This window comes from Ziziphus jujuba, chromosome 9 (assembly GCF_031755915.1).
Source record: "Ziziphus jujuba cultivar Dongzao chromosome 9, ASM3175591v1".
Taxonomy (NCBI): Eukaryota; Viridiplantae; Streptophyta; class Magnoliopsida; order Rosales; family Rhamnaceae; genus Ziziphus; species Ziziphus jujuba.
The window spans coordinates 8,942,436-8,968,486 of NC_083387.1; the positions used below are offsets into that span (position 1 = coordinate 8,942,436).

General features: G+C 33.1%; 3 protein-coding genes and 1 long non-coding RNA gene across 5 annotated transcripts; 1 reads left to right on the forward strand and 3 right to left on the reverse strand.

The window, feature by feature from the left end:
• Positions 1-672: 672 nt before the first annotated feature.
• On the reverse strand, positions 673-3,827 carry LOC107426637 (probable receptor-like protein kinase At4g39110). Its single transcript, XM_016036870.4, has one exon. The coding sequence runs from the start codon at positions 3,615-3,617 to the stop codon at positions 999-1,001; it is 2,619 nt and encodes an 872-aa protein (XP_015892356.2). The 5' UTR covers positions 3,618-3,827; the 3' UTR covers positions 673-998.
• Positions 3,828-6,612: 2,785 nt separating this feature from the next.
• LOC107426613 (26S proteasome regulatory subunit 10B homolog A) lies at positions 6,613-11,499 on the forward strand. 2 transcript variants are annotated; one of them, XM_060811466.1, is made up of 12 exons: positions 6,615-6,780; positions 7,039-7,167; positions 7,278-8,599; positions 8,836-8,955; positions 9,076-9,212; positions 9,363-9,524; positions 9,658-9,744; positions 9,880-9,966; positions 10,051-10,188; positions 10,355-10,546; positions 10,632-10,730; positions 11,145-11,499. In XM_060811466.1, the coding sequence occupies exons 3-12, from the start codon at positions 8,497-8,499 to the stop codon at positions 11,217-11,219; spliced, it is 1,200 nt and encodes a 399-aa protein (XP_060667449.1). In that variant the 5' UTR covers positions 6,615-6,780; positions 7,039-7,167; positions 7,278-8,496; the 3' UTR covers positions 11,220-11,499. The 2 variants fall into 2 exon arrangements, with proteins under 2 accessions (XP_048337326.2, XP_060667449.1); XM_048481369.2 differs by lacking the exons at positions 7,039-7,167; positions 7,278-8,599 and having other exon boundaries at positions 6,613-6,780.
• A 368-nt stretch (positions 11,500-11,867) lies between these two features.
• Positions 11,868-16,064, reverse strand: LOC107426610 (bifunctional phosphatase IMPL2, chloroplastic). Its single transcript, XM_016036836.4, has 9 exons — positions 15,525-16,064; positions 14,382-14,460; positions 14,190-14,284; positions 14,053-14,102; positions 13,598-13,722; positions 13,403-13,469; positions 12,863-12,952; positions 12,322-12,433; positions 11,868-12,148 (listed from the first exon to the last, which is right to left on the reverse strand). Exons 1-9 carry the CDS (start codon positions 15,838-15,840, stop codon positions 12,078-12,080), a joined length of 1,005 nt encoding a protein of 334 aa, XP_015892322.2. The 5' UTR covers positions 15,841-16,064; the 3' UTR covers positions 11,868-12,077.
• A 1,830-nt stretch (positions 16,065-17,894) lies between these two features.
• LOC132799514 (uncharacterized) lies at positions 17,895-20,106 on the reverse strand. The gene is made up of 4 exons (XR_009634232.1): positions 19,788-20,106; positions 19,615-19,687; positions 19,093-19,243; positions 17,895-19,007 (listed from the first exon to the last, which is right to left on the reverse strand). It is a non-coding gene; the product is annotated as an uncharacterized LOC132799514 (long non-coding RNA).
• Positions 20,107-26,051: the final 5,945 nt, after the last annotated feature.

Genomic DNA, 26,051 nt, shown 5'->3' on the forward strand with positions numbered 1-26,051 from the left:
AAGATCCAATTAGATACCATTTTGAACTAATGAAACAGTTTTCTAGCTCGGTTGCGTCACGTATGTTGAATTACTAGGACAAAACAGAGAATTAATGAATGATCCAAACAGTTTAATCAGTTTCAATTTTCAAATCCAAATTTTGCTCAAACTCAACCATTGTTAATAAATTTTTTGCACCATTTGACAATGCTAAATTTCTAAGTGAGAACTTTGTCCCAACATCAAATATCGCAACTAAAATTATGTAATTGAAGTATATATTACTCCCTATAAATTGAATAAAAGGTTTTGAATATGGGAAGTTTAATGATATGTATTAGATTATTTATACTTCTTTTTTCAAGTGCCATAATTATCACATTTGATATTTCTCAATTTACAGGTTTAGATACCGATTACACTTGCAATCAGAAGCTATAAATTATTATTATTGTTATTTTCTTCTAAAATTGCTAGTAAAATTTTGGCTAACTATGTTGCATTACTTCTCTTGTAACATCAAGATTAATTACAAACATCATAAATGAAATAGGATTAATAGTACTTTTCACGATTGTACTCCTTGACACCAGTACATTAATCATATTATGTCCAACATATACAGACTTTATGTTGTGTCCATAAAACCATAAGAAAAAATTAAAAATAAAAATAAAAGAAATAAAAAAATCCACCACACAAAAGAACGAGAGATATCTCGATATAAACAAATGGTATGTAATATACTGTTATTGTACATAAAAATTTGAAAGAGGGAGAGAAATGAAGCCAGCCAGTGGAGCTTGGAAATTGACTAACTAGTTAAAAAGTTTTGTCCCCATCAATGAAGAACCAAATAAAAAGCCACCAAAAGGATAGAAACTGAATTTTGGAAACCTCCATCTGAGAGATGCTTTTACATGTTTCTTTTTCTTGAAATTATTATCTATACCATCTTTCTGCTTGGTTAGCCAAAAAGTTTTTCTTCAGCCTTTTTTTTTTTTTTTTTTTTTTTTTTACCTACCATTCAGATTAGCCAATTCGGCGAACATGGCGGTTCCTGAATGTTGATTCACATCTTCAACTTCACCTTGAACATTATTCACTGCCGCCGGCTGAGTAGCCAGACGGTTACTGGTAGCAGCATCAACTGGAGGTGTCACCGGGGCAGCAGCAACAGCATTAGCAGAAGGTTTGCTTTCCTCCTCTGCTGCTTTACCTTGAGAGAAAGCTTCCTGAAGTTGCAAAGCATATTCCAAATTCCAAAGCACATCACCCATGGTAGGCCTATCAACTCCATGTTCAGCCAAACACTTCTCAGCAGCCTCAGCAAATTTCTTCATTGATTCAGGATTAATAGCCCCAACAAGATGTGGGTCAATGATTTTGTCCAACAAACCTTTCCTCTTCCATTGCATTGCCCAATCTGCTAAATTCACTTGCTCTCTTGGAAGCTGAGGATTCAAAGCAGGCCTAGCACACAATGCTTCAAGAAGAACAACACCGAAAGAGTAAACATCTGATTTGTCTGTCAATTGTTGTCTTCTGAAGTACTCAGGATCTAAATACCCAAAGCTTCCTTTCACAGCAGTACTAACATGTCCTTGTCCCATTGGAGCATCCTTAGAAAGCCCGAAATCGGATACCTTGGCGGTGAAGTTATCATCGAGAAGTATGTTTGTTGTCTTAACGTCTCTGTGAATGATACCCTGTGCTGTTCCTGTGTGAAGGTAGTGAAGTCCACGAGCTGCTCCGATACAAATTTCCAATCTCTGCTTCCATGACAATGAAGCTAAGTTCTTTCCATACAAATGGTCTCTGAATGGTCCATTCGACATGTACTCGTAGACCAAGATCATCTCCGAATTCTCATCGCAGTAACCAATCAAGGACACCAAATGTCTGTGCCTGAGCTTGGATAACATCTGAATCTCCGTTTGGAACTCTGTAATCCCCTGTTCAGATTGTGGGTTTCCTCTTTTCACCGCAACTTTAGTCCCATCATCAATCTCACCAAGATACACATTTCCGAATCCACCAACGCCAATCACTGCCTTGGAATCGAAGTTCTTGGTGGCTTCTTGTAGCTCAGCGAAAGAGAAATACCTTCCTAGTCCCAAAGTTGAAGAGTAGAGACCGCTCTTATGCGATCCAACCGATGTCTTGCTCGCCAAGAAACTGTTATCGCCGGCATGGACAGGAAGCAACCATGAAGAGAAGCTGTTCCTTTTCTGCCAATCTTGAGGCCTTTTATGCCACTTGATCACCATAGCTCCGAGACCAACAAAAGCTCCAAACATCATTGCGAATCCCACTGCTGCAACCGTTCCTCTGCGACTACCAGGATTTTCTTGCCTTCCATCGACACCGAACTCGCCATCCAAACTGTCCACGGTATTGCTCATTTTCAACACCTCCACACCATTCAAAATGGCATTCAGGTCGCCGGAACCCATGTTCGAAGGACCGATCTGAACAGAGAGTCCATTGCTCATCATGGAGGTATTCACCACTATATCCTTATAATAAGAGGTAGCCAAAGCTCCCATTGTGTGAGACAAATCCAAATCAGCAATGGCCATGTTCTGGTTAATATAGACATTGAAGTATAGATTATTCAAAGCTTTGCTCACAATGTCACAGAAATGCAACCGAATCATGTATCCAAAAGCCGTATCAACATCAAAATTCCATGTCACATTGAACTTTGGTTGATCTACCTTAGCATCAGCCATTTCTGATGCTGAAGCATAAACCATTGGAGGTGCAATCAACGGTGAACCTCCCTCAGGATACTTCACAATGCTTGGCGCCACGGTAACGCTCTTAGCGAGGTTCTTATTCTTCAGAAACTCTGCATCAGAGACCCAAGTACGTCCCAGAGTATCATTCGAGGGGGTGATCAATGGTCCTCCCATGTTAACCCTATAAGCAGTTTGAAAAGCGAAAGAAGGAAGTCCCTGAAAGTTGGTGACCGGAGAAAGATTGGTGGCTGTGTCGGTGATCAAGCTATCAGGAGCGGAAACCACCTCGATGGCATTGATAAAAGCAGCGGAGTTCTTCTGGGGAGCGAACTTGATGGAGAATTGTGGATCTGTGATGTTGACTAGATATTCCTTAACAATGGCATGGTTCGTGTTGTTGACATTGAAGCTGTGGAGAAGGACGTATTTGTTTGTTGTGACGGTGAATGTGGCTTTTTGAAGATCAAAAACATTGTTGTTAATTGGGAAGAAATGGAGTCTGACCCAATGGAAACCGGGGTGAGACATGTGGAATGAATAGGTAGCGTCTTTGACGAAGATCCTTGCAGTCAAGTAGATGGGCGAGGGAACATCAGCTGATGGAATGGAGACCTTGAAATCGTCCTCAGCTTGCAAGAATTGGGAGGATTGAGGTTCTGTTTTGAAAACTCTTCCGTCGGGGGAGTTGGCTGCATTGGTTGCACCGCAGTCGATGAGGAAGTTGTCTTGGGGGATGAATGAGGCCGATCCGGCGGAGTAGACGGTGGTGGGTTTGGAAATGAAGGAGAAGAGAAGGACCAGGAGGAAAGCCATTGGTGTTGATGGCAAGGAGGATAGAAAAAGATTGGAATCTTTTTGTTGTATTTTGTGACTCTTTTTTTCTATCTCCATCCCTCCTGGGTTTAGGAGGTTTTGAACAAGGGTAAAAAATGAAGTACTATAGGCAAAAGGATATTAAAAGAGAGTCTTTCCTTTTATGTGTGATTTGTGTTTGTTTTTTTCTTTTTTTCTTTGTTTCTATTTTTTGTTTGTTTTTGTTTTTGTCTTTTTTTTGTTTTTTGATTTTTTTTTTTAAAAAAAAAAAAACATTTTTCTAATAGTCTATCATTTGTTTCCCCAACTATAAGTGGGGAAAAAAAAAGGGTGAAACAGCAAAAAATGGGCTTGCAATCCCCATAATAAGGAAAACGTTTATGGAGAAATATTTTTGGTAGTGTAAATTTCAGTTGGCTTTGGCGCCTTTTTTTAAGGACATCCATGGAATTAATGGCCTTTTTAACGGTTGGACTGGGTTTGAATGGGTCCAATGGCCATTGCTGATCCTTCTCTCTGTTTTGTTTCTCTCCATCTTGAAAATTTTAGTCAAATTATATTTAAGCTTTTGAGGACTTTGGAGCTTGGAGGTCAAAGCTGAAAGCTTCTTTTAGGTTACTTTTAGCTAAGCCATTCTCTTTTTCCTTCACATCCTATATTAGGTTGGTCTATTTCCTATATAATTTAACAATTATCAATAGTTTTCCATGAATTTTAACTCCAAGTTAGTAGGATGATAATAAAGCTTTTATATAGAAATCATAAAGACACACTTTGTCAAGAGTTGAATTTGTTAGAAACTAGCTAATAAGCTGTATAATTTAGATTAATAATCTATCCACTTCTTTTTTCTATTAAAAAAATAAGTCAATTTGTTTATTTCTAAATAAAGAAATATATATGATTTTTTTCCATATTTTATTTAAAAGGGATGTATTCAATTTAGAGTTTGAAAGATTTTAAAAGTATTTAAAAGTTTGAAGGTATTTGATATAGATTTGAAAAGAATCTATACAAATCCAATGATATTCAATTTAAATTTTTATGGATTTTATAAAAGTCCATTAAAATCCAAATGTATTCAAGTATAACTTTGTAGAATTTTTTTGAAATCTAATAGTACGCAAATAGTCATTGATTTTAAAATATTTTAAAAAATGATGGATTTTAATGGATTTGAAAGGATTTTAATAGTGAAATTGTGAAAAAAAATTATCAATATGAAATCCAATTTTAATCCCAAAGATTTTGTAAGATTCTTATAAACGTTTTTTTGAAATCTATGGAATTCTATTATAATCCATCAACTCCATTAAAATTTATTACTCATTTTAAATCTAGTAAACTCTAAATTGAATACATCCTCTAAGTCATTTTGATATATGTTTATATTCTAATATATTATATCAACTATTAAATTGAGAACCTGGCTGAAATAGTTGGGATGACAATCTGGTTCAAATTAGCTTGATGCCATTACTAAAAAAGAAAAAAAGTTACCAATAATAATCAGAAAAAAAACTAATTAAATGGGATTACATTAATTGGAAGCCCAAAAAAAAAAAAAAATCAACTTACGTTTTTTTGCCACAAAAAAATTTATAAATTAATTTTGACATCAAGAAATTAAAAGTAAAATTTTGCACGATTTATTTTAAAAATTTACAAGGAAATGATAATTTTACTCCTATTTCAATTTAAATCATCTAGGTATCTTGTTGAAAAAATGATGAAAAATTTAATATAAATAGTATGTATCTCTCAACTCAGTCTTCTGTAATAAAAGTAAAAAGAAATGGCAAATCAAACAAATTTCTCATTTTATTTCAAACTTTCATATAAATGTTCTGTTTTTCTAAAATTGCACATATTCTTCTAGCAACTTCAATTTATATTCTTCTAGTAGTTTCAGTTTTCCTGGATACAATTCTTCTTTTTATTTTTTTTTAATTTTATAAATCAAACTTTGGAATTTGGTGGTCAATAAAGTTTATTTTTCTTTTTATAATAATGAAAATATTTTCAATTTAAAATATTAAAGTTAACATAAAAAGGAACTTTGTGTAATTTGTGGTTAAAAAACATATGTTTTTTTCATCAAAGAGAGAAAATAAAAATATATTTTAAGACTGAACATTTAAATATTATTATTATTATTTATGAAATGGTGGCTTTTTATAGTTTACCAACTGCTTGCACTATCCCAGGAAAATGTGCTTCCATGCACATTTGGTGGTCTTTAATCTTCGTGACTACAAAAATATGGAACCTTATAATGGAGATTTATCTTGTGGTTTTATGTAAAGTACACATTATTAATTACTTTCACATAATTAATTACTTCCACCATCAGAAGAAAATGTAAATGTATTTATCCTTGGTGATACATCAATAAAAAATTGACATCTATTATAGGGTCTATATATAATATATTTATCTATAAAAAATTGTACATCTTTATTATTTTTCACCAAATAGTATTCCCATAACAAATATATGTAATATGTATACTTCAAAGCCATTTTTCACTACATAAAATTCCTATAACAAATATACGTAATATATATACTTCAAAGTCAGCTGATATTGTTTAGAATCTAGATTGAGAAAGCACTATAGATTTCATCTTGCGGTTCCACGGGTATAAAATTCTTTTTAATATATATGAGTTTGAATTTTTGGATTTTGGTATAAATATACCTTCAATGCTTGTAACCCAAGTTCCATCATAAAAAAAAATTGCCATTGAAATTTGCCCCATTCTTCTGAGTTAAAGAATTTAGTTACATACAAAAATTAAACTAGGATAAATATCAAGGAGTATTAATTGTGAATTCTGAGTGTTATTGGTGGTGTCGTTTTGATGGTGGTTGTTATTCTTCAATTAAAAGGTATAATGGGGCAGATTGAAGAATAATTGCATAAAACCCAAAAAAAAAAAAAAAAAAAAAAAAGCCTTTTGGATTGGGTTGGGAAGAATTTTTATCATGTGGGCCTCTTTACAATGGCATTGGGTCCAAAACAAGAAAAAAAGAAAAAAAAATTATTTCATTTTTCCTATAATAAAGAAATATAATAAGATGGCTTGGTGGGCAATTAAACCAACGTGTGTTTTTGCTTTGTAACGAAACTTCGATGGCAAGTGGAGCAGCAGAAGACGCAGTACGACGTTGCAAAGCGATCGCCGAATACCAGAAAAACCTTCTCCAGCATAAGGAGCTCGAATCCCGAGTACTCGCTGGTCAGATTCAAAGCCCTTCCAATAATTTTCTTCTTCAATTTCGCTTTCCGATTTTGTTTTTTATTTTTTATTTTTGGCTTAATTCTTTTTCGCCTTCGATTCTACATATAATAACACTTTCCGATACTCTAATCTGAGATAGTTGATTATACCTATATATATATATATATATATATAAAAGGAACTATATGGAATTTGAAATTGGTGATGAAAAAATAAAATAAAAAATTAACGAAGGGTTGTTGAAATTTGATTCAGCGAGAGAGAATTTGCGTGCTTCGAAGGAGGAATTTGCCAAGAAGGCCAAAAACGAAGACGATCTCAAGTCGCTTCAAAGCGTTGGGCAAATCATCGGCAAAGTTCGTAGGCCTCTTAATAATGAACGCCGTGAGTAATTTTTTTTTTTTTTTTTGTTTGCTCTGCTGCAAATTTACAAACTTACCCAATTCTCTCCGAGCTAAAATGCTTATTGGGTTGGATTGGGTTTTTGATTTCAGTGATAGTGAAAGCAAGCAGTGGGGGGCCAAGAAAAGCAGTGATAGTGAAAGCAAGTAGTAAGGTCGATGAGGAAGTTGTATTGGGGAATGAATTAGGCGGAGAAGATGGTGGTGGGGGTGGCAAAGAAGGTGAAGAGAAGGACCAGGAGGAGAAAAGCCATTGATGGAGAAAATGGTGTTAATGGCAAGAAGGATATAAAAAAATTGGAACTTTATTGTTTTCTGTGATTTTACTTTTTAAAATATATATATCTCCACCCCTCCTGGGTTTAGGAAGTCTTTTTTTTCTTTGGATTTAGCTTGTTTAAACAAGAAAAATTATGATCTTTTAAATAAGGCATATAATTCCTTCAAATTCTATTAAGTTGGTCTACATCGGTATCACCAATAATTTTCCCTGAATTTCAACTCCAACTTAGTAGGGTGATAATGGAGTCTAGCTTATCATATAGAAATCATGAATACAAAGTTTGTTTAAGGGATAAACACAATGTCTTTTTAGAACATAGAAAATAGCTAAGCTGCATTACACAATTGTATTTTAAGTAAACATAAATCAATTGACCCAAATATTAACACAAAACAAGTAAAAGCAAAATTTTTGCACAATTTATTTTATAATTTTTTTAATGAAAATGATAATTCTATCCCTATTTCAATTTAGGACGTATAGGTGCCTCTAAAAAATAAAAATAAAAAAGACATAATTGCAAAAATACCCATAATAAATAAATTTATTTAAATGATAGTAATATTGTTTTATTATTATTTTGAAGAAAATATTAATTCGGATTAAATTAGTTGAAAAATGAAATAATGGGTATGCCAAAAGAAATTTTTGGTCAAATTAAAATAATTTTTAGTTGTTAATTGATTTTTTTTTTTAGTTTTTTTATTGATTTAAATGAATTATTTTCAAATTTTAAATAATTTGACCGAGGATTTTGTAAAATACACCAAATAAATAGTATATATGATCTCTAATCTTCCGAACATAAAAAAATTATCCAGACCAAAAAAAAAAAAAAAAAGATTTAGTTGGTTTTATTTTTTCTTTTCCCCTTTTGCAAGTAAGAAATATAAGAATAAGAAGACGGCTTGTTGAGCAGTTGATATATATACATTAACGTGCTTTGCTTTGTTGCTCAGTTTTCTCCTTCTCCTTTGGCACTATTTAAAAAAAAAAAGAAAAATAATAAAAAGTTGGAACGATACTACGATGGCGAGTGAAGCAGAAGAAGCAGTACGACGTCGCAAAGCGATCGCCGATTACCGGAAAAAGCAGCTTCTGATTAAGGAGCTCGAATCCCGAAAACACGCAGGTCTGATTCAAAAACCTCCTAATAAACTTCTTCTTCTATTTCGCTTTCCAATTTTGTTTGTTTTGCTTAATTCTTTTCGCGTTTGATTCTACATGATAAAACTTTTCCGAGACTATAATCTAAGTAGTTGTTTATATATATATAAGAAACTATATAGAATTTGAAATTGGTGATGCAAAAATATATTTATATATATATATATATATATAAACGAATGGTGGGGAAATTTGATTCAGATAGACAGAATTTGCGTGCTACGAAAAAGGTATTTGCCAAGACCGAAGACGATCTCAAGTCGTTTCAGAGTGTTGGGCAGATAATAGGCGAAGTTCTTAGGCCTCTTGATAATGAACGCTGTAAGTTTCAAACTTTTTTTCTTTTTTCTTTTTTTTTAACTCTGCTGCAAAATTACAAACTTACCCAATTCTCTCTGAGCTAAAACGGGTATTGGGTTGGATTGGGATTTTCGATTTCAGTAATAGTGAAAGCGAGCAATGGACCAAGGTATGTGGTTGGCTGCCGCAGTCAAGTGGATAAAGAGAAAGTCACTGCAGGGACTCGTGTTACCCACGATATGACTACTCTAACTATCATGCGAGTTCTTCCCCGTGAAGTAAAGTCTATGTTACTTCTTGATTTTAATCGCTGTTGTTGTAGTTATAGTGTTTTTGTTTGTGTTAATTTGCAAAAGAACATTCTTCGTGTATATACACATATATATAGATATATTATCGACTTGGGGAGTGTTATTTTCGTTTCACAGGTTGACCCAGTTGTGTATAATATGCTTCATGAAGATCCTGGTAATGTTAGCTACTCTGCTGTGGGAGGGTTGTCGGATCAGATTCGAGAGTTAAGGGAATCTATAGAGCTGCCTCTTATGAATCCTGAGCTCTTTCTTAGAGTGGGGATTAAACCTCCCAAGGTAACGTTTTATGTTATGTTCTCAGTGATTCTGGTGCAACAAACAACTTTTTTAGCAATGCAATTATGTTTTTATTAACAACCTATATTTAGGAAGAGAATTTTGAATAATTATAACTTCTCTTTGTTCAAAGGGTGTTCTCCTCTATGGACCTCCTGGAACTGGGAAAACATTACTGGCAAGAGCAATTGCTAGCAACATAGATGCAAATTTTTTGAAGGTTGGTCGGACGTCGATAATAATATCTATTGGAATTTATAGTTTATTGCTACCCTTTTGTCTCATTAATGGGATTAATACTTCAATGCTGGTGTACAATATATATGTTGGTGATGCATATATTCTTGGATCACAGGTTGTGTCCAGTGCCATCATTGATAAGTATATTGGTGAAAGTGCGAGATTGATAAGGGAGATGTTTAATTATGCCCGTGATCACCAAGTAAGAGCTTGACTTTTTTGAGCCTTTTCAGTTGGAATTTTTTGTCCAGAAACATACATTCTTCTTCTAACTCTACTTGTATAGCCTTGTATCATTTTTATGGATGAGATTGATGCTATTGGTGGCCGCCGATTCAGTGAAGGGACCAGTGCTGACCGTGAAATTCAAAGAACACTTATGGAGTTGCTTAATCAATTAGATGGATTTGATCAGCTTGGGAAGGTAATTCGTTTCCCTTTTCTTTTCAACCACGCTTGTTACGCTGATATGTGATGAAACTAAATATGTACTTTAGGTTTCTTAGGCATGCTCCACATTGGAGCCTGCAAAATCTATATAGGCGTATTTTATTGTTGAAAGGTAATTAATCTCAAAGTGGGTTGTCTAGGTTAAAATGATCATGGCAACCAACAGACCTGATGTTCTGGACCCTGCACTTCTTCGTCCAGGAAGACTAGACCGGAAAATAGAGATTCCATTACCAAATGAACAATCAAGAATGGAAATTCTAAAAATCCATGCTGCTGGCATTGCCAAACATGGAGAAATTGACCATGAAGCGGTCGTGAAGCTTGCTGAGGTGAGCACAAAATTCTTGTCTGTGTTTGATGCATTTATTTTATTTTTTATACCTGGAAAATTTAATATGTTGTATCTTTCTGCAGGGATTTAATGGTGCTGATCTTCGGAATGTTTGCACTGAAGCTGGAATGTCTGCTATTCGTGCTGAAAGGGATTATGTCATACATGAGGACTTCATGAAGGTAGTGTCATATGCAGTACTCGTTTGTAGACTTATTTGAACCATTAGGGTATGGGATGAATTTGAACCATTAGGGCATGGGATGAAGCTGCTTCCTTCAAAGATCAAAGCAATTCTCTTTATTTGAGCGTACAAAATATTGTCCCATGTTTATCTCTATTTTAGATGAGACATATATATATACATATATAGATATACATATATATAAAATATTTTCCCATGTTTATATCTATTTCAGATGAGTCAGATATCTGTTGATGTGGCTTAAGATGGGTGCTCTTTCTATCATATCCTCAAATTTGCATGGTTTTATGTTTGTCGGCATTGCATTGAAGTTTTTGTGCATCCAGGTGGTTTAACTATAATCTACTTGTATTTTTGTTTGTTAATTTATTTCATTTGATTAATGTTTCAGGCTGTGCGGAAATTGAATGAAGCAAAGAAGCTCGAATCCAGTGCTCATTACAATGCAGATTTTGGCAAGGATTAAAAATGAATTTGAACCTGCCCGAGAGATGGATTTTGGGACTGAAAGCGAGCGCTATTTGTTGTTTTGTTGTGGGAGACATGATTGGCGGTAGCACATATCAGTTCCAACCAGAAATGTGCCACCGCATTCTGGTCTATCAGTTGCTTTTCTGGTTAATATTTATGGTTCAACCGCAGCTGTATCAAAGAAGTGCTTAATTTTTCTTATTTCTCGTCTCTGTAGGAAGCAAATAAAGAATATGATTATGGATGAAATTATAAGAAAACAAAAGCTTACCTAATTTTAGCGTAATCTCTACTATCCCTTTTCACCTTATGGCTATTGATCCGGTATCTATTCTTAACGTCCCAATTTTATCAAGTATTGAATTGAAGTAAATTTCGCTTGCTTGTCTTAAATGCCCTAACTTTATCAAGCATTGAATTGAAATGAAATCCTGCTGACAGCAACTGCAATCTGGATCCTTGTATTCATGCAGCTCACTGTTTCTTATGTTACTAGAAGCAAACTCAATAAAATTTAATATCGGATAGCTTAGAAAGACAGTTTTGAGTTTCTGTAATTAGAAAATTTTGGTTGTACTAGGTGTCATTGCATGTAACATTTAAGGCAACTGCAATATAGCAGAGAAATACCACCAAAACCCGATTTATGAGGAGATCTATATCCCCGGCAAAAAAATTTATTACTGATAAAGATCAACTAGCAATGTCTATAGAAAGACAAATAGATACGGCTCCTCTTGACCGTACTTGCATTTCACTTAACATAAATCAAACTACCTACCATTCTGACATAGTATTTGATGTTGGCATATAAAAAGGGAATGAATAACCTTGTTCCACCATAAGACCAATCTCATTGCCATTGCAATGACTCTAAGGCTTGCTGGTGAATCTGTCTATCGCCAGCTGCCACTACATTAAAACCTGGGAATTGAATAAAAACGTGATTGACCAATTTAATGCAAGTAAGCACTCTGCATAACTAAACTTTCGAAAAAGTTGAAAACTCAGTTCATCAATATAATCAGGCAGATGATGATGAGATATAGCTTAAGAGAAATAAGAACGGATAGAATGTGACAGAAAACAATGCATACTTGTTGCTACAGAACTTGGAGAAGCCTCCCAACATAATTGATGTCCATTCCAATCAGTTATGACACCCCCAGCACCTTCTATCACTGGTATCAGTGAAAGGAAGTCGTATGGCTGGAAAAAAAACAAAATGTTGTAGTTGATTTATCATTAGTTCGGTTAATTTTGGCTGGACTGTGCAATTCATAGAACTTTTGCAAGAAGTCCAGCACTTTTTAACTCCCAAGGTGATCAAAGAATGAAGCCAATCACATTTTTCACAAACTTGATGAATGAAACTACAAGTTTTAAAAGTTTTTGTTGCATTTGTGACCTAACTAGTATTGAATGCGTGGCATAGAATAAGCCAATTAGCTAAAAACTTAGATGGATAAAACACAAATAGGATTAAGGAAAACCACACATGAATGACTGGTATGAAATGCTGAACTAAAAGAGAAAATTTATAATATGGGATTATGTTATGGTATTAGTACATTCACCTTGGTGATATATATGCATACAAGTCATATGAACAATGCAAGAAAAACTAGCTCTACTTACCTTGAGACCGGACTCAACAACAAGATCCACAAATCCAGAAGCCAAGAGTGCATAAGCATAGCAGTCACAGCCATATAATGGCACTTTGACCTACACACCATAGGAACAAGAAAGAAGAACAGAGAAAAACAAAGAAACAATTTTTCAATCAGAAACCCAACGAAGAAAACTATTATTCAGCTATTGACATAGGAAAAAACAGAGTTTAGTCTGAAGTATCAACTACAGTCAGAATTAAGCCTCAAAACTCAATATCAATAGTATCCCACAAAACCGCATGAAGTGACCATTTGAAGGAATAAATAAAGAAATGAATAAAACTTCTGTTTGCATGTTTGTATTCTAGTTCTTAGGTACTCAAATTGATAAGCAACCTTAATATCTCACATTAAAAAAATAAATAAAATAAAATAAGAAGAAAAGAAGAAAAATCAAGAAAGAAGAAGAAGTAACAGTATAACAGATAATATCAAGAGTATTTCTATATGTCACCTTTAAAACCACATAACCAATTCATTCAAAGAGCATATGCACACAGACCTTCTTTCTAACACGCGTAAATGCTTCTTCTGCCCTTTTATTGAATAGATGCGGACTTGTAGTATACCTAATGAGGAAAGGGAAAAATAAATAAATAAAATTAAAAAGTGAGTATACAAAGAAATGAGATCACAAGATTAATTTCCAGCCCTGTTGGGAAACATAAGTGAGAAGGTGGAGAAAACGAAAACACACAGATAAGCTTGTGACAGATTGGCACACTTGCGTGTGGACACTTCTTGCCCATTCAGTGTAGTTTTCCTTCCACTTATTCCAATCCACCTTTCTTTTAAAACTGGCTGATCAATGATGCCAAGAATCTGTGAGAGAGAGAGAGAGAGAGAGATTTAGCATATTTTGTTGAAGAATTTACAATCAACTTGCATCCATCCAAGTCGAAGCAAATTTTATGCCTTTGTCCAGATTATCTAAGCTATATTTCCTACGTTCATCTTATAAAAATACGTTATCAATTAGATTTGTAAAATGGCATGGACAAGACACAAATCTAATATGAAACTAACTTCTTGTTACCATAATGTTAAAATAATCAAACTTCCACTAGAGATATATAACAGTCTCATAATCACTATAAAAAAGCAACTGTTCGTCATATTTAATGCAACTAACAGGTAATAGGTGATTCTTACTGGTTTACCCCTCTGTAGTAGAGCAATAAGGGTACCAAACACAGGTTTTCCTGAAACAAATAAATTTATTGCCACCAGAGTGAAACTTTTGCAATGCTCAGGCATTAAATGGCAATTTGAGAGGATAATATACATACCAGTTATAAAACTCTTTGTTCCATCTATTGGGTCTAAAACCCATACATAGTCTGAAAACTTCTCTTTGCACCTCCATCCATTCTCTTCACCGTAACTGCAATTAAAAAGCCCTGCAATATTTCAGAGCTAAGAAAAAGAATTGATTCCCTTCTACCAGTTAACCACTCTCAATTCTCATGGGCAAAACTTACATAGCATGAGATGGAAAATTTTCTGATATAATAGATACCATAGATTCTTCTGCAGTTTGATCTGCAATAGTGACAGGACCTGCAGCAAGAGCACAACAAACATCTAATCAATCAACTAAGTCCTTAACCATGTAAGATGAAAGTTGGTATGAAGCAACCACCTTTTCGGTCTGGTTAATTTAAGAAAATGGCATTCTAGATGTCACACATGCCACTAAGTACCATTTCAGAAACTCAGCAAGCGTTTCTCATACATAATTACACATGCAGTCCAGTCATAGAAGAAAGCAAAAATAAGCCTCCATTAACTACCATTTCATAAACTCAGCAAGTGTTTCTCAGACACACTCATTCCAGTCATACGAGAAAGCAAAAATAAGCTCCATTAAATACCATTTCATAAACTCAGCAAGCACTTTTCACACAAATCCAGTCCAGTCATATAAGAAAGCCAAAAAACGCTCCATTTAATACCATTTCATAAGCTCAGAAAGTATTTCTAATAAAAATTCAGTCCAATCATACAAGAAAGCAAAAAAGGGCTCCAATAAGTATCATTGCATAAATTCAGCAAGTGTTTCGCATACAAATCCAGTCCAGTTATACAAGAAAGTAAAAGTAAACTCTATTAAGTACCATTTCATAAACTCAGCAAGTGTTTTTCATACAAATCCAATCCAGTCATTAAGAAATTAAAAATAAAAAATAAAAAGCAAAAATAAGCTCTGTTAAGTATCATTTCATAAACGTATTCAGTCTTTCTCATACAAATCCCATCCAGTCATACAAGAAAGCAAAAACAAGCTCCAAAGCGCTGAAACTTCTCTGCTTAATAGATATGATTTTCTAAACAGTTCTGGAAAAATAACCACATAGAACTCAAAACCCAGATAGCATCTCACTCTGCCTGCATTGTCTCAACATCGAACCGGAAGACCAATCATTCAATCCAAGGTGAGGGTTAAACCCAAAATTTCATCTTTTCCAACCCACTCAAAAAAAATTTAATATTGCAGGAAAAAAAAAAGGTTAAAAGGCACAGATTTCTAGCAATTTGGTTAAAAAGGAGATGTTGATATTGATACGTCAGTGTATTTCTTTAGCAATCAAACAGTATGTAGTTTGTACAAAAACAAAACTTACTCAAATCAGCTTTATCCAGAATCTCAAACTTGTTCCGGAAATATTTCCTAATCACTTGTCCAGAGGCATCAGCGACCTTGTTGGCGACCTGGGCAAAGCGGTCAAGCTCCGAATCTAAAGGAAGAGCTTCAACGCCATTGGAGAAATGGGAAGAGGAGGCCATAAGGAAAGTGGGTTGTGGACGAGAAAGCGACAGAGAGTGAAAAGTTGAGAGCTTTGAGAAACTGAAAATGGGATTCTTGGAAGTGGGTAATGAAGGGTTTTGAAAGGAGAGAGGCGTAGGTGTCGCCTTAGAGATACACCGCTGGGAAAGCATTGCAGGGACTCAAAAAGAAGAAATGCTTTTTTCGGGTCTCCCAGCAGAAACACACGGGAGGCTTGCAGTTACAGAGCCAGAAAAAACAGAGAAGAAAGATAGGGACAAAAACCAAGAAAAACCCAATTCAGCGGTGTTTTTCTTTGCTTTTTTCCAAACCCCCGTGTTCCTCTTTTAAAGATTATAACTTTAACACTAACCGAGTATTACCCATTAGCAAAAACTTTATTTTGAGCCAAAATTATAAAATAAATATATTGAGAGGTACCGTCGTCAGTAGACTGATCAAATAGTTGCCTTCATATATATATATATATATATATTAGGTATGGGCACGTGCCGATGCACGTGGTGGTTTATTAAAATTTGAATGTTTAATAGCTTATATATATATATATATATACATTAGGTATGGCCACGTGCGATGCATGTGGTTTAGATTAAAATTTGAATGTTTAATAGCTTTTAAGTAATATGAAAAAATTTGAATTAAAAATTTGTTAAATTAGTTTTTTTAATTAACATTTTTAGTTTGTTTAGAAGGATTTAATCTTAAATTATTAACAAACATAAAGAAATTAATCATTTTATCCCAAGTTTTTCATAAATTTAATATCCAAATCGCATCATATAATTTTAAAGTAAGAACACTTCCAACTGATACGAACCTAGGACGACCTGCTCCTAAACCTGTATTATATTAGCCCGGATCTTAATTAAGTTCAAGTTCTAATGAAATTGACCTCAACCCCTAACCAACCTGTGGTTAGAAACCTTGGTATAATGTAGACGCCACAATAGGGGATGGAAAACCTATTGATAAGTCAAACTAAAACAACCAATTCTCTAATGGTGTTTTAGGTGTTCTCAAAGAACAAAGACATAATTAATCTCACAAGTATTTTCTCAATCAAATCAAAGTTAGTTCTTATTGATAACTAAGCCTTTAAATAGGTTTTGAAAGAAACAAAATAAACCCTAAAAACCCTAGGTAAAATCGGCCACACACATAAAGAATCCTAGTTGGCTGCAACTATACTTCCTTTCCTAATCTAAGTTTGATTAATTAATTCCTTTATATTAAATTAGGAATTAATTAATTTACAATAAAATAAAAACCTTCTTAAAGTTATTTGTCCAGAAAATAAATAAATAAAAACCCAAAAAGAAAGAAAATCAATCGCAAATTAGGTAACGAGTTGACTTTGACATTTAGGCGGAATTATTTCTTCAACCAAGCTAACTTATGTCTGCCTGATGTCCGAGCTAACTTATGGCCTATCCGAGCTAACTGATGTCTGTCTGAGTTAACTTGTGTTCGGCCAAGCTAACTGATGTCTGTCCGAACTAAGTTGTGTCTGGCCGAGCTAACTGATGTCTGACCGAGCTAAGTTGTGTCTGGCCGAGCTAACTGATGTCTGGCCGAGCTAACTGATGTCTAGCCGAGCTAACTGATGTCTAGCCGAGCTAAGTTGTGTCTGGCCTAGCTAAGTTGTGTCTGGCCGAGCTAACTGATGTCTGGCCGAGCTAAGTTGTCTCTATCCGAGCTAAGTTGTGTCTGGCCGAGCTAACTGATGTCTGGCCGAGCTAAGTTGTGTCTGGCCGAGCTAACTGATGTCTGGCCAAGCTAAGTTATGTGTGGCCGAGCTAAGTTGTGTCTGGCCGTTTTTGGCTTGTGACCACTCGATTCGATCGTCTCTTGAAGAGACACAAGCCAAAGTGATGGAATGGCAGAAACGAGGAACACAAGGAATGGGGCGGGCGAGAAAAGAATGCGTAAAACGATCGGAAAACTTTGAAAGGGCATAACTTTTGATCCGACCGTCAGATCGGGGCCCATAATATATCAAAAGAAAGGGAATTTGAAGGGGAATGCAGTGGCAGGTTCCCGAAGGGGATCTGTCAGCCCGATTTTCAAAAAAAAAAAACCACTTTTAAGTGCCCAACAAGGGATTTCCATCCATTTGGGGGAAATTCCATTTTTTCTTTTTTAAAATTGGGACATGTTCAGGATTTTAGAATTCGAATTTCGACATGGGGCATCATGTATTAGGTTATACCTAAATCAATTTCTATTACATCTTGCAATGTACAAAATAATAATATTAGTGTAACTGTCATAGTATAGTCTAAATATGCTATAAATTCACAAAAGTCTGATAATAATCTACTTATGAACTGATAGTAATCTATCATGTCCACATTAACAAAAAGATGGTTCCCATGATAACAAATTAAGCATTGTCTTTAAGCTCGGCAAACTGCTTCCTACTCCCTTCACCAAATTGTAAATGAGAACTTTCAAGATTCAACGCTATTGGATCTGCCTCATCTGCACTTTTGGAAATCATCAGCTTTAGTTTCTTTGTTGCATTGTTTCTTGCAGTAGCCTTTGAAACCAAATCAGCTAGGACTTTATCTTCATTGCTCATTTGCTCTATCTTAGCATTGTCAGCACTTCCAGATATATCTGATTTTGAAAGTTGTAATATATATGCATTAGAACATTAAATAAAAGCTCATGTAATTTCACTTAGGATATAATGTATCAAACATGTTCATACCTCTCAATTCAGTTATGCCTAACGATTTTCCACTTTGCTCTTCAACAATTTCTAAAACTTGACTAACTTCAGCATCATTTGAAGTATCTGTTTGTGTTAATGTGTTGATTTCTTTTGAAATAGTATCACAAACAGAAAGGATTGTGTATTTCCATCTTGTAATATCACGATATTCATGTTTAGATGCTTTAACTTGAATTAGAAGCTTATGACTACTGGATAATGTGGCAATTTTTTCAATATCTTTAACAGAATCCTAAAAAAAAGAAAGATTCACAAATGAAAAGTTATAAAAATATAGCTGAACAAATTGACTATATAGACAAACATACCGATGTGGGATAGAGAGTCAATATAAGTGTGTAGTCATGAGAACGGGACAAAGCTGTAAACAGCAGGCACAATTATCTCTGAATCTCCAGTCACTTCTTCCACAATGGTTCGACCATTTATAGTCCATTGCAAATTATTTTGAACAATCTGATATTGTGCACCAATTTCTTTAACCCAAGCATTAGAAATATAATAATTTTTCCCAATTATGAGTGTGTCTCGGAAGATGTGGATGTCTCCACCATATATTGTGGCCTGGATCTTATTACCCTGTATAAGAAAAACAATAGACTTAAAATTGAGTTATATATGAAACAAATTATACAAAATAAATATATTATCAAAACAAACTTACTTCTTCATCAGCTAAGATTAACCTTTGATATTTGTTTGGACTTGATTTAGAAACTCGTGGCATTGGTTTCTCAATAATCACCACTTTTACTGTCCAACCTCTTTGTTGAGCTTGAATATCCTTGATTAGCTTTACTTCTCTAACCATTTTGCTATATTATATTTTACAAAAACATAAAATGAAATCACTATGAATCAAATAAACCAAATTATAGATGACATAGTCATTGACTATGAGGAACACGGATGCTCTGGCAGTTGTTAGAGCTCTCAAAAAATGGATGTTTGAGATAATCTACGCAGACAAGCTAGTCCTTTTGTTAGCATAAATACATGTTGGTTTTTCATATATCAATATGTGATATTGGGTGAAGAACTGAAATATAAATCATATGCATGTGCACACAAAAGCAATGAAAAATGCAAAGATCCATGCACAATGAAATTCATGAACTCACAAAAGAATTGAAATGCACGAGGAAATTAAGTAATAAGACAAAGGAATGGAAAAAATTAAAGTTACCAATTTTGTAGTGAATAACACAATCCTCATGTTCTTTATCGTCACTGATAAAGAGAGTAGGGGGAGAGAAAAGCTGAAAACAAAAAAAAAAAATAGAAAAGAAAAAAAGGCAATGGCATCTGAAAACCAAGGAAATAGGCTTTAAAATATTATAAATCAAAATCTTTACTTACATGGTAAGGCAAAGTCTTTTCTGAAGTACAATAATGAAGTCAAGAATTTTGTATAAAGTACACCAACTCTATCCTTACCATACTGTAAGTCATCATAACCATAATGCATGTCATACCACAACCCCTGACACCCGTATGGCAAAATAAAAAAAAAAGCATAAAATGTGGATCTCACCAGTATGGCAACTGTTGAATAGTAAAAAAACAAGGAAAAGAAAAGCCAAAACGCACAAAAAGTAGTCGTTTTGGAACCATTTTGAACAGTAAAACATGACCAAAACCTGGGAGCCCTTCTCGCTTATAGTATAGACTAAAGGATATATATAAAACTCAAAACCTCTGTTATTTGTCGTTATTTTCAGTTGATTTTGAATCCCGTAATTGGAGAAAAATGTTTTTTTTTAATCTTTTTACTCAGTTTACTTCGTCTGTCATAAACATATGAAAGAAAAAAAAATTAAACCGAAGCAGCTAAAATGGAGGGTAAACTAAAGTCATAATTTCATTATCTAAATTAAAATATATATGAAAAATAAACTCATGATAATTGCTCCATAAAATCAACTTTGGAGCCATTATTGTCATCAATGATGTAAACTCCTGGCAACTTATTAAATCAAATGGCTGTGATGTCCTCGATAATCTAGAAAATTATAATAATAATAATTATTATTATTATTTTTTATAAAATATTAACAATATCAAGCATTTTAAAATTTATATTCTATTTTTTTTTCTTTTATATTTTGCACTCTCAATTTTTGTTTTACTTGTACTGTATTTTTTTATTAAAAATGTATAATGAAATGAGTATGTATCACTTATGTGCTTGTCAAACAATGTTAAATCGCATAAGTTTACAACTTTTAAGCTCTGATGGAAACTAAAAGATATGGAGGAAAAAAACTAAGGGGAAAAAAATGTAGAAAAAAAAAATAGATTCCTCTCAAAAGCTTTTTATTGTTTGATTGTTAATAAAAACACAAGGTAAAAAAATAGGTAAATCTGAAATTCTTTGGAAAAATGTTATAGAAAGAAGCTCCTCCATTGCTAAAATGGAGTTTTGCTTTTCTGAAATATCAATTAGAGAGAGAAAAGTAGATATTGCAAAAAGAACAAGATGAAGAAATATTGTTGAACAAGATGAAAAAACAAAAATTGGTTTCCAATACCAATACATACACTACCGTCATCAACAGACATTCTAAAGCTAAAACGTCATTTCGTAAATCCCTTTTCCTTCTTCTTCTTATCCTTCTTCTTCTCTATCATCTTCATCCTTCCACATCCATATCTGTTTTCTTCCATTCCTCATTTTTTTCACTCTCCACGTGCTCTTTCAAACCAAAAATCCCTCTTTTTGTTTTTCTTCTTCTTCCAAACCACCACTCTCAGAAACAAAAACAATCCCAAAGCTACGATAAAAAAATTCTTCATCAATTTTCTCAAACCCTACTGTCCCTTTTCTCACATTTGCTCCCCGTCTCTTAAAATTTCACTTTCCCTCTTATGTTTCTAAATTGGGTTAAAATTTATCAAAATCATTCAATGGAGCCCTAATTTCTAAATTGAGAATAACAAAATTACCTAATCTAACAATGCTTGATGAGCACGTGCGTGACACATAATCATTCCACTATGTATTTTTAACAAACGAACCAATGGTGCAAGCAAAAAGAAAGTTTAGAGTGTAGATTGTCAGAAAAAAAAAAATTTAGGGTACAATGTGTCAACCTCGATAAAGTTTAAGATGCTTGGCTGCTAATATCCCCTCTTTTTAAATTCTCCGCTTTATAAATCTCCATATTTGCTTAATAAAAAGACATTCTTCACTTGACAAGAGTAATAGTCAAATTCCAATATTCTCTATTGCCAACAAATAAAGTTAGATTTAACACTTAGCAAAAATAATAAATAAATAAAGAGATTTAGACCAAAAAAAAAAAATTTGACTTGAATCACTTCATTAAAGTGGTTTTCTTTATAACTTTACCTTACATCTAAATGCAAAAAGAAAATTGTCAAGAAAAGCAGTATTTCTCTAGTATATTATGTGTATTTGTCCTCGAATTCAAATGCATAAAGAATATTTTCCAAGAAATTTTGAGAGAAAGAAAGAGTCATATATTGTGGAGAAAATTTTAAGAGAGAAAGAGAAAGAAGTGTAAAATCCGCATAGGTGAGTGAGAAAACTAGGTTAATTTATGACTCGCAGGATTTCTTGTATATTTGTTTGTACTTTTCTTCTATACGATTTCACCAATATAACTATTTGATCCGTATTTAATAGATGTGATAAGTTTAATTCATATCATCAAAGAAAGATCTAAGCCATTTAATTGGTGTATGTGATAACTCATTAGAGAAAAAGCTAGATCACTTGATTGGAATTTGTAGAGCTGCGCTTCTTTGTTGATCTGTTGATGTTGTTCGTGCACAGGTTCTTCCATTGCTTCCACTTTCTATAGTTCTTCACCTTAACATCCTATTCCACCACCACCAAGTCTTCTTCCTCTTCCACCACCAATACCACGTCATCTTCCATAACCACCATCATTGTCATTGTTGTCATAAGAACAGCCAAATTCATGCTCAGACACAACCTTTATTGGTATAACAAATCAATCTAGTTGTGGATACCCCTATTCTCTAGAAAATGCACCATGATTGTTCTAGAATCATCCTGGGACATGTGCCACATGTGCATCATCATCAAGCGGTTAAAGCATTATCTCCACATGATTTGGCACATTTAATAGTTTTGCCAGTGATTTCGTTGTATAAATTTGTTGTTCATTCGTCATGCATCCCATTATCCAATTTTTGTCATAGCTCCATGTTCACTGTTTAATTGCATGCACCATCCATATGTTCCTACTTTCAGACATCTTTACAGATTAGGATATTGCTAGCAGTAGCGTCATATTATCCTCAGACAGTGTTTTTTTGTTATAAAATAGCTTTAGCATCCCTTCAAAATAAATATGATCCAAATCACAGATAAGATGACTCACAAGCGTTATTAACTCTGTATTGTTTGGTGGATTTTTCTTTTTCTTTTTTATGATTTTGGTTTTCCTGCTTCAACATCTTCTTTGCTCGTCTGATGAGAAAAATTACATGTGCAATTTTTGATTGCCATATATACTGAATCATGTATATGTTAAATTGTTGTACCACCTCGTTCATTAAGGGAGTCATGCTTGAAAAATAATTACAAATTAAACATTGACAATTTAAACAAAACATAAATGCAACACATAAACCAAAAACACAACTTAACTAAAGAACTATATTACATGCTATAACAAATCCCATCACCCATGCTATAGGGCCTCAATTTGAGTTTTAGCCTTTGAACCTAAATTGCATAAAGGCAATTAAGTTTCAATCTTTGGATCTATACTGTATATCGAAAATAGATTAAAGTAAAACATAAATTTGTTATCTTACTTCAAGGGAACCACCATAACACCATAACTTATTATACGAAAAACACAAATCTATTTTGTTACTTCGAGGGAACCACTATAACACCATAACCTATTACACTCTTTGGTACAAAACCTTTAAAATAGCAAATGAAAATTTACAAGAAACCATAGCAATTTAGTAGCAAGAATAGAAGAAACAACAGAGTCCATAAAAACAACAAATGGTAAAAAGACAAACAGGAATTGAAATTTAAAAATTCTCAAGAGCAAGAATATAAGAAATGGTAGATGTTTACATAAACAACAAGTCAAAGACAACAAATGGAAATAAAATCTTTGAATTCTTTCGACAGCAATTTTACATAACACAATAAACCTCTGGTACATAAAAAACAACAAATGAAAATGAAATCAACAAATTCTCAATAGCAAGAATATAAGAAATGGTAGAAATTTTAACAAACCGAGTCCATAAAAACAATAAACAAAAATGAATCTACATATTTTATAGAAAAATCGATAGCAATTTTACCAAAATAACGAGTCAAATTCATGCTTAGACCACTACCCAACCACCACTACCAATTTGTCTTCCATAACCACCATCATTGTCATTGTTGTCATAAGAACAGTCAGCTTCATGCTCATACCCAACCTCTACGAGCATAACAAATCAATCTAGTTATGGATGCCCTTGTTCTCTAGAAAATGCTCCAAGATGATTCTAGAACCATCCTGGGACATGTGCTGCTTCTCCATCATTATCAAGGGGTTGAAGCATTATCTCCACATGATCTGACACATTCAATAGCTTCACTAGATCCCATCAAATACCTAATAAAGAATATAATGAAATATAATATTATATCATAATTTGCATAGTATAAACAGTGTCAAAAAAAAACTAAAAGTGAAAAAAAGTATTAACCTTTCAAAAGGGGGAAAAATTAGGAAAGAAGAATACAAAGATATATGAAATTAAATTTTTAGCATGTTTAAACTAAGCAATAGAGCACTAATAAGGTAAATGTTTACGATCTATCTATAATGAAATTTAAATAAAAAATCATACTCAACGCAATGTTGCCAATAGAATCAACTATCAAGGCTTAACTTAAAAGACTTAAGCAATTTTTTAACTCATAAGTAATCAAATCAAAAGAAATAAAAACCAACAATGTCCTAACTACAACTTAATGCCTCATAACATTAATATAACCTTATAACACATTGAAAAAACCATTTTGTTGTATCTTGGAGTCAACTTAATATCCCAAAACATTAAAATAATCCTATAACACATTGAAAAAAACCATTAAAACATTAAAATACTGCTATAACATTGAAAAGAACATTTTGTTGCATCTTGGAGTCAACTTAATATCTCAAAACATTAAAATAACCTTATAACACATTGAAAAGACCATTTTGTTGCATCATACCACTCCATTTTACATCCCACTCCATTTTACATCGTTGGTGTCTAATCATAGATGAATTCCAAACATTATTCTGTACTAAAAGAAAACTCATAAAGTAAATTATTAAATTAATAAGAAGCAGGGCAGAATATTTTAAGGCCCCAAAAGGCATACTTGATAGAAATTTTTGTTTTATGAAATTTTCACAATGCTTGATGGAGATTTTAGAAATAAAAGATTACCTTAACAATATATTTTTTTTCTTGTCACATCAGTTTGATGGAATGTTTAGATAAGTGATTATTTATTTTTCTGATATGGCAAAAACATTTAGTAAAAATGTTATTACTGCTTAAAATATTATACGCATCTTGGCTCTAGACTTTTTAAAAACTATTATATCTAACTAGTGTTTTCTACGTTTTATTCCATTGTTTCAATTTACTCTCTAATAAATTTGACAAAATTAGCAATGTAATTGTGTTTAATAAATTCGGCAAAATTGATAAACACACGACTTAAAAATGAGTTACATTATTAATTTCCATAAAAGTGATAGGTTAAAAAATCATAAAAGTGATAGGTTAAAAAATCACAATGAACTACGGTGGCAAAAGATAATAGATTCAAATTATACTAAGGTAACAAAAAATAATAGCTCAATTTTTATTTTTTTATTTTTTTTAATTTTTGTTTCACTTTGGATAAAGTATAAAGTGACCGAGTATTTAACCCAAATATTCCTCAAAAAAGTAAAACATTTAACCCAAATAATTTAATGTGGTTGCCTGACATGCTATTCCTCCTATTCATTTATCTCATGAGACTATTATTATACTAATCCCAAATAACAAGTGAAATTGATTTTAGTTAATATGGCATTCACATATACAACACAGCTGGAAAATTATTGATTCAAAACACCCATTAGAAGAAATTATTATAAATGAAAACCAAAAATAACAAAAAGTTATATTGTAAAACATCCGCATGTTTATCATGCATTTTAATTTGTCAGTTTATCATGTAGACTTTAATATTAACAATAATTTTTTAAAAAACCATAATCATTTGTTAATACTATTACATAAAAAGAGACCAGTACGACAATAAAAATAGATAAGTGTTGATAACGATTTCTTAAAAGATCACCATAGTAGAATTTCACTCTATACATATAATTTAGAATAATAGATAAGTAATGTCAGTTGTATAGCAATAAAGTAGACTTGTTTTTTAAATGGAAGAGTTTAAATCCACGGCATTCAGTCGCTTATTCTCTGGAGACCTCTATTTTTATACAGAGAATTAAACATTGCATACCCTTCAATGAATTCAGCAAACATGTTAAAGAGACACAACTTTTTTTTATTACATTTATAAAATCATGTATAACTATGTATAATGCA